Source organism: Nicotiana tabacum, chromosome 8 (assembly GCF_000715075.1).
Source record: "Nicotiana tabacum cultivar K326 chromosome 8, ASM71507v2, whole genome shotgun sequence".
NCBI classification, from domain to species: Eukaryota; Viridiplantae; Streptophyta; class Magnoliopsida; order Solanales; family Solanaceae; genus Nicotiana; species Nicotiana tabacum.
The window spans coordinates 181165628-181175259 of record NC_134087.1 but is presented as its reverse complement, the minus strand read 5'-3'; the positions used below and the strand labels follow the sequence as shown (position 1 = coordinate 181175259).

Sequence of the window (9632 nt, the reverse complement as noted above, 5' to 3'; positions counted from 1 at the left end):
AATCGCTAGAATACTTTTTGTCTTGCTAATAAAGATACTTGAAATAACTTAGTTTAAGTAGAAGTAGCATAATAGGTTTTAGGAATTAGTATTTTGAGTTTAATTACTTGTTGGCTTGTAATAGTTTTCATAATTCCAAGGCTCAAAGAAAATTTAATGCATTATTATTTTTAAACTTACTAAATAAATATAATTTCTACATGTAAAATTTATTCGGTACGGTTCGATATTTTTTCGGTTTATTTTTATAAAATAAAAAACCTACCCTAATTATCGGTGCGGTTATATATTTATATAAAAACCTACGGTTTCTTAAAAAAAACCTAAAAATCGGTTCGGTGCGGTACGATTCGGTCAGTTTAATCGGTTTCGAATATCCATTGACATCCTACCTAAAATGCATTAGAGACTTGGCAGGAACCACTTTTAGAATTTCAAAGATAATCTGGTGCGGAATACATAAATTACCAATGGCAACCATCTTCTTTTTCCGCTTGTATACTTGGTTGTGGAAGACGACCGTGGTATTACGTGAAAAGTGATAGTATATTGTTTAGGTTATTGCGTTTGCTTTTGCTGGCGGCCAATAGCCTTTATAGGTTTCAATATCTATTGGGAACTATGGAAAATACGGAAATTGTATTTGTATTCTAGGGTACTTTCTCGGTTCTAAGAATTTTGGTACCCTTATTTCTCTTAGTTCATTCAAAACTTTATCTCTTTATTCAAATAGAAAACAAAATACTTCTCTCAAGCATCATATTAACTAATCTTAAGGTACGAGCTTTGCGCGCACCTTTATCTCAATAAATACACTTTTATAAAAAATTATACAAATAATATTAAACAATAATGGTTGACTTATAAAATAGAAATAAAATAAACATAAGTTCATAAAAAGAAAAACGAATATTGATCTAATTTAGTAGTTCAATGAAGAAAAAAATCATATGCATAAAAGTCCGCATATGTCTTATTATAATTTATGAGGACTTCGATAGTTAACGTTACCTCATGACCTAATACGCAAATAAACAAATAACATAAAATATTTTTATTAGCAAAAATATTTAAATAAAATACTTTGAGGTGACATACATGCTTGTGACGGGTGTGTGAGCGTGCACCGTGGTAATTGTGATCTGGTCGATTCCGTGAAACTGTATAGTCATCTAATTTTGTTATTAGTCATGTATTCTTTATGTGTTAGAGAAGTTGAGTTGTGATTCATGTTAGAAATCATGTTTAGGCTATATGCTGGTACTATTGGGACCTACATAGATCATTTTATTGTGGAATTATTTGCTTAATTGTAATTATGTACTGAGTCACATCTATCATTTACATATCATATCTCAGTCTCCGTTGCCATTTATTGTTACATCATATTATTATTGCTTGGGCTGATTGTCATGAGATTTGCGAGCCCGAGATACTGACTGAGTGAGACCGATGGCCTGAGTGTGAGTGATATTTATGGGATCGGGTTGCACGCCGCAACAGGCTTTATTGATTCATGCCATGATTGGTTTATACTAGCGCTTGGGCAGGATCCGCCCCTCCGGAGTCTAACATACCAGCAGTGAGCGCAGGTACCTACTAAGTGCGAGTGCCGAGTGATTGAGAGTGCTGAGTGATTGGGAGTACTGAGTGACTGAGCGTGTTGTGAGGTTGAATACTCTGACAGTATGTATATGACTTTATCACTTTGTTGCATTACACCTGACATGCATACTTGGCATGTAGATATCGAGATGTGGCACACCTTATATTTGTCATACTTGGCATATTTTATCCATGTTGAGCTCAAATTGTTAAATACTTGGAAGCATTCTACACTTCTGAACTATGTACAAACTAATTATGAGGCTTTCTCTAAGTTATTATTGTCATTTTTCTGTCATATCTACGTATTGTAATTATCTGGATTTGGACTGTACCTTTCTGAGCTCGTCACTACTTTCAACCCAAAGTTAGTCTTGTTACTTATTGAGTACATTGGATCAGTTGTACTCATACTACACTTTGCACTTCGTGTGCAGATCCAGGTACTTCTGGGCACGACAGTTGCTAGATTTGGAGCTTCATCCGTTTGGAGACTATTGAGGTAGCTGCCTTGCTGTCCGCAGACTTCGACCCTCCTTCTTTTCAGTTTATTAGCAATATTCTATCTTTCTAGACAGTTATTTTAGCAGTTATACTGTATTGTCATTTAGATGGTTATGTACTTAATGACACCCAAATTTTGGGAATGTTGTATTTGAGTCGCAGTATTTCTTATCGACTATTTATGAGAGTTATTACTGTTAAACTTGTTTCATCTTAATTTTAGTTTAAAAAGGCAGAGTTATTTGTGGATGTTGGCTTGTCTAGTACTATGATTGGCGTTTGGGTTGTGACAGAACATCAACAGAAACAGTAGGTTCAGTGGGTGTAGTAGCATCAACAACAACATTAGCAGTGTCGTTCTCCATAATAACATCGTGAAAATATCCTTAAGATTGTTGGAACAAATAATTATGGAGAATGAGAAAAAAGTTATCTTGAGGTATTTCAAGGATAAATCATTAAGGATATGTCACTAACACAATAATAAATAGAATTAGACATATTCCCAGGATTCAATAAGTTTTTCTAGTATAGCAAAACAACCGATAAAAGAAAACCTAGCACTCAAGAAGAAAACAGAAGAAGAATTTGTCTTGAATGATTGTCAAAACAGCTAAGACCATTGAATAGCCCTAATTTGATAGTCAAAGTTATTGACATATAATGGTCACTTTATGATTGCCGTTCAAGTAACTTTAAAGATAAAATAATGGATATAAGGTAAAGTTCTGATAGAAAAGAAGACATCTCAAAATTGAATACTAATAAATGCCATTAAGGCTATTCAATGGCCTTAGCCATTTTGAACGATTATTCAAAATTATATTTGCACAAAATAAATATGAAGAGAATAAAATTGATTACTATAATAAAGACCATTAATATTATATTAAGAGAATGAACCTATACATAATTTTGAACAATTTTTTTTGAGATTTCTAAAGTATTTTTTTCTTATACGGTGAAGAATTGAACAAGCACAAAGTGCTACAGCCGGGTAAAGTTTGAAAAAATTAGCAGTATAGGTAAAGTAAATATAATATAAAATCTAGGTTGAAAACTTCCCCATAAGCAAGCACAAAGTCATTTTCTAAATAGTTTCCGAAATTGGGATATTGTTTAAAGACCAAATCCTAATATGATCATTCCGGTCAATCACCCTTGGAATATTGGTATTGACAACAATTTCATATAACAATACTGATGTTGTCCGATTGCACCTTACCTCTAAAGAAAATATACCTTCAGGTTTCAGCAAAATGGGGAATGACTAGTTTAACATAATATTCGTCTAGTATTGTGAAACTATAGTTAATGTTAAAGTTACAACTAGCCCCTTTCTATTCATTTTAAGGGCTTACAAATAGATTAGAACTGAATAAACAAGGCGGCTCAACACAGTTCGGGGCCTAAAGCCAAACTGTAATGAGGGGCCTTAATTAGTTCTTTCAAAAAAATTATATGTATTTTATTTAAAGTCTATTTTTCTAGCGAATTCATAAAGTTAATTTAAAGTTTCAATTCTACTCTTTTTTTGAAGTTTTGCATAACCGGATTCATATTTTCTAACAGACATATTTAAACTCTAGTAAATAACAAAAAATTATAGTATCTCTATAAATAAAGTAAAAATATAAAAAGTGACAGATTTTAGATTTTAAAAAATAGCAAAAGATTAGAACAATAGAACCTGATTCAATTGATAAGTTGATCCCAAATAACTTTTTAATACTTTTGTGCTTGAAAATCTGTACAATTATTCTTGTAGAAAATCAGTGCCAAGTATAATATGTAGAAAAAGAACTACTTGGAAAGAAAGAAAAAATTTATCATTGAAAAAAATTTCGTACTTACCAACTTTGTATTTTATCCCACAAAGAAGAATCACAAGAGTCTTGTAGTTTTTTTGACACCAAGGAGTAAGAATTATCATAAAGCTTTTAAGAAGTTAACCTAGAAAAGAAGAAGGCAAGAAGGTTTCAACTTTGTAGTTGTGAATAAATATGTAAAAAAATAGAAGTCAATCCCAAAAAGGCAAGAACGGTAAAAAGTAATGATTCATATCCCCAATATGCAATAACGGTAAAAGTAAATTTTTATTTCCTTTTCCACACTGTTCACATTAAATACTTAAATTTTCTAAAAGGAAAATAAATACATAAACCCAAAAATTTATCCTTGAGGTTCAGCCTCCTCTGCGAATAAATATGTCAAATATTAAGTAATACTATCTATTTTTATATTTTTTTGGACTTAAGTTCTGAAGAGACTTTGGGATGCAAACAGCATTGCTAGTTGCATTCTGTGGCAAGCCATAGATATTTGAATTCTGAAACATCAATCTTGTGATGCTGATGATGTTTTGTACTATTGGTTTTGCCAAGTCGTTGCATGTTGCGTTCATGAAGGTTCAGTCATGGGCACCACCAACCCAGTGGCAATGAGGTGCACCAAGCTAGCCCTGAGCCCCTGCTAAGTGCATGGTCAGCCCTGTCACTGTGCATTAATGGGGATTCGTAGGGATATGGGAGTGTGACAATGGACCCTTATGAGGCTCGTTGGTGCAATATCACATTGGTCACACGTGCCTCATCAGCAGCGGAATTGAATCGGAAAGCAAGACAGCTCTAGAAAGAACTTTCCTTGAATCAACTGCTATTGATATTAGCTCAGGGACTTTGGTGCCTCAAGCGGAAGAGGGGATTTCTTTCTCTTTCTGGCTTCCTCCGGGCAAAATTCATTAAGCTTAGGTTCACATCACAGCCTGAATTGACCTCCATTCCTGTGCTGCAGGGCATTAGCAGTAGCACTATACTTTGAGATGATAATAGGTGGTTTGGGCTTGGTCTTGGAGCCAGTTGTCTTTACACGAGATATTCGTATGGGATCTCCCTCCCGTTTGGAGGAAAGCACTGACATTTTAGGAGTTACTATTAAGCCATTTCCACAAATTCCAGGCTTGTGGTTACCAACTCCGTCAAGTTATGGATTCTAATTGTTGGACTCTTTGGCTGCAACTGCAGGGAGAATGAGGTTTGCTGCACTGGCCATTTCTTTTTCTTCACTGTTGCTCTCAGAAACTAAACAGAACAATAAATTTTGCGTTTTGACCGTGTGGTTAAGTAGGGGTTTGCTCAAATAAATTTATTATGCAACCAAAAAGAATGAATGCAGTGTAGGAGATGGTTAAGTAACACTGATCAATGATAAGTCCATTTGTCTCTTGGTACATTCACGTAATTCCTAACTCTCTGCACATCCTTCTTTTGGATTGATTGCCTTCACCTACAGACCAACATTTCCATTATATTCTACTGAGGTCATAGTTAATAGCAGTTTTTGTTGGGTTTTTGTTGAGGTGTGAATGGGAAATCTTGAAAGTTTCCTTTTTACTAAAGAACTTTGTCCCTCGTTGAAAGAGAAGAGAAAGATTGTTGTACTTATATATATAAGCACTTCTTCCAGCTCGTAAGGAGTAGGTAAAAAAGCAAGCGTCACGCCATCACGGCTTCGGCTTAGGATTTGGTCAAATGATTTGGGGCATCTTCACACAAAATCTTCAAGCTCTCCCCTCTCTTTACTGTAGGACACAAAAAAATTGTGGGCTCAAAATTATTTTTCGTTTCTGTTTTTTGTAAACTAACTTTTTCTGTTTTTCTGTTTATGAACCCAGTTTTACTAACTGTTTTTAGATTGTCATTACATATAAGAAATTGTAGCTCTAGACTGCTAGATATACTACCAAAAGTTGCATGAATATGTTCCTTTTAGTTCTGCTGACATTCATAAAAGGTGAATGGCAAATGATGTAGTGATTGTGTAAAATAGTCTCTACTCTCTAAGAAGACAATAAATTTCTCTCTGTGTCTAGTGCATTAAAGAATATAAATCATGGAACTGAGAATCTAACTTCCTACCAGAAACAAACTCATGAACTTCTCCATTAACTTCTACTGAACTACATCCTGGTTCTTTCTCTATCTGTTTCTCCTTCATTGAAATTCTTTCGTCCATAGCTTTTTCAAAGTGTCCATTGGCTGCATACATATTCGCCATCAATACATAACCACTGCTCTCATTTGGATCCAACTCAAGCAAATGCTGAGCTGACCATCTCGCCAACGCCATGTTTCCGTGACTCCTACAAGCTGATAACAAAGAACCCCATATAACAGCATCAGGTTCTATATTCATACTTCTTATAATCTCTTCTGCTTCTTCAAGTAGTCCTGCTCGGCCCAAAATATCGACCATACAACCATAGTGCTTAATTGGTGGCGCGATACCATATTCTTCTTTCATTAATTGGAAATAGTATTTTGCTTTATCTACTAATCCTGAGTGATTGCATGCAGTTAGTACACCTATAAAACTCACAGAATCCGGCTTCAGATTCGAGCATTGTAGCCTCGAGAATAGCTGAATCGCTTCATCCTCAAATCCATTAGTTCCTAAGCCCAAAATCATAGAGTTCCAAGATGATAACCCTTTATTCGGAGCACTCTCAAAAACTTGCCACGCCATTTCAACGTTTGCACACTTACAATACATGTCTATAATTGCTGTAACAACAATGACATTCAACTTAACATTGTTCCTTTTAACATAATTATAAATCCAATTCCCTTGTTCAAGTGCTCCTAAGTGTCCACAAGCATTCAACAAGCTCACAAGTGTGAATTCACTAGGCTTAATTTTTTCCTCTTGCATTGCGTTGAAAAGGTTCAATGCTTCAATCCAGTTACCATTTCTAACAAAACCACTTATCATACTGTTCCAAGATACATCATTTCTAGTTTCCATTTTACTAAATAACCTCCAAGATTCGTCGATATCCCCAGATTTCGCTATTCCAATGATCAAAGAATTCCAAGCAACAACGTCCTCGTCCTCATCCTCGTCGAACAATTTCCTTGCTTCAATCAAAAATCCACAACTTGCATACATATGTAACATAGTATTCCTTATGAATGTGTCGAATTCTAGGCCTAGTTTGATGATTCTCCCATGAAGTTGAGTTCCACTGTTGGCAAGACCAAGTCTAGTATAGGCCTTAAAAACTGATGGATAAGTAAGTAATTGTGGTTGAATATCTGAAGTGGTTAACATTTCAATGAAGAGATGAATTGCATATTGTGGAGTTGAACTCTCTGAGAAACCTCTAATCATGGTATTCCAAATAAAAAGATTTGGATTGTCTATTTGAGTGAAAACCATGTTTGCATAATTGATGTCACCAGTAGGGAACTTGGCCGAAAATGCTAGGACACGGCTAGATGCTATTTTGTCCTTAATTAGACCAGTTTTTATGAGTTGGGCATGAATTTTTTTTAGGTCTGTTATGGTTTTACATTTGGTTTCTAGCAGGTAAAGATATGGTTGGTCTGAAATGAATTTTGAAATGGAAGTTGGTGATGGATTGTATGAGCAAAAATATGATGGCATCTCTGCTTGTTTGTGATGTCTAAAGAAGTGGAAAATTTATTAAGAATGTGTTGAGTCAGAGTAATTTTGTTTAGTTTTCTAGTTTGATAAACAGCTCCTATCTGACATATTGGATAAGGTATGTATGGCCTATTGGTTCTCATTCAATCGCTTTAACACTGGGCTGGACTATTTGGCATTATTGGGCTAGCCATTTTTCTGCCTAATTTTTGACAATTAGCCAGTGTTTAAAAATTCATTGAGGCGCAGTCACTTTTAAAGTGGAAACAGATGACTGTGTCATGGATTTCGAACTTAAACAAGTGAAAAATCTAGGATATTGTCCTAATTTTTTTTATCCATGATATTTCGAACTTAAAAGAAAAAGTGAAACTCCATGTTAGTGTCCTGGATTTCGTCCAGCTTACAGTCATAGAGTTTCACTTATTTAAATTCTGACATCGTCATGGATAGCTATATTTTTAATAACTTGATACTACTGATTGTAATAGTAACCTAGGTACTATGGACTAAAATAAAAAAACTTAGGTACTAACTATGCTACTCCTATTCGTGAGGTCTGTCGTGATCAAGGGCGAATACATGATTTGTTCTAAGAAGGTTCAAAAAAAAAAAAGATTAAAAGACATTGTGGTCAGCGAGAATTGAACAAGCGATCTAACAAAGATTTTGAACCCTCTTGGCTACTGTGTTATGTTTTTGAGTTATATCAAGGGGATTCAAAATTTAATATATAGAGGTACAAATTAAATTTTACCTTATATGTACAGTGTATTTAATAATTAATTTATTTATTTATTTTACAATTATGCATAAAGCAAGTGTTTTCAACTTTGAACCTATTTTTTTTTATTTCTCCCCCAATATTCGATATTCATATTGGGCCAACTAAATTTGAATTCGAGCTGGCAAATTCAACATTGGGGTTAAAGGCCAAAGCTCACTTCATACTCAATGTTCAAATTCTAAATCTTTGGTTAATGATAAAGGAACACTTACCATTCTACCACGACCTCAGTTGGTATTTGAACCTGTTATTTCTATATACTTTTCAAGATTTATTTTGAAGCTTATGGTTAAATAATTTTCTATTAAGCCTCAATTTTTTTAATGGACAAAACAGAAAATTTATACACGTACATCATGTCAACTTCACAACTCCCCTGACATTATTGTTTGCTAAATTTACAATGCCATCAACCAGACGCAGCAAATGTTTTTTGCTCACACAGTTACCAAATATACTCAAAATAAGTGAGTATCACGATTAATAGCAAGTTCACGTTTAATTTAAGTTTCGTGCTTGCCTATGACTTGATCAAGAAAGCAGGCACAAAGAAACAAAAAATTCTCCTAATTAACTTTTTTATTGTTTTGCTTTGGTCCTATGGGGAAACCACCCAAGAGAAATAAAACATGCTTCTTTTTTATATTTGTAAAACACATCACATTTGTATACGAGCAAAATCAAGCTCATGGTGCACCCCGGCCTCCCACAAGATAAACCAGGCTCGAGATACGATGACAAGAGTCGACATCGAAGCAAAAGTCTTGTCGAGTCAGAATCCGGGGGCATGACACCTGCCTCGAGAATATCTAAGTCATGATTTAGGATCGGTCTAATCTTGAACGACTTCGAGGAACATTGTTGGACAATAAAGCATAGCCAACAGAAGGCCGAAATATTCGTGATCGGTCGGATATCACGGCGGGGATCTCGACACATATCGATAAGGAACCAACAATTAGTTAATCAGAAGATTTTTTTATATTTTATAGAGTTGTACCTAAAGTACGACTACCCTACTATATAAAGGGGGTCTGATAATTCATGAAAAAGATTGTAACACGCATTCCAAAGCAATATATTATTATTTTCTCTGTTATTGGATCTTTTTCTTGTTCATCAGTACTGACCATTGCAAGACTGGATCGAGGGTGAATATTTCACTAAGGCTGGAATTATCCTCCTCGTGTGGTTTTAATTTATTTCGTCTTTGTTTGTTCAATCTAACTTAATTTATCGCTTTGTATCAAATTAATCTGCGTATCCTTATTGTTATCCAATTTTGAAGGTA

General features: G+C 34.6%; 1 protein-coding gene across 1 annotated transcript; it reads right to left on the bottom strand.

Moving 5' to 3' along the window:
- Window positions 1–5857: 5857 nt before the first annotated feature.
- Window positions 5858–7641, bottom strand: LOC142162882 (pentatricopeptide repeat-containing protein At2g42920, chloroplastic-like). The gene has a single exon (XM_075219923.1). It carries the CDS (start codon window positions 7552–7554, stop codon window positions 5977–5979), a length of 1578 nt encoding a protein of 525 aa, XP_075076024.1. The 5' UTR covers window positions 7555–7641; the 3' UTR covers window positions 5858–5976.
- Window positions 7642–9632: the final 1991 nt, after the last annotated feature.

Excerpts from the sequence above, each read along its gene's own strand:
- LOC142162882 (XM_075219923.1), bottom strand. The coding sequence starts at position 7,554 with ATGCCATCATATTTTTGCTCATACAATCCATCACCAACTTCCATTTCA.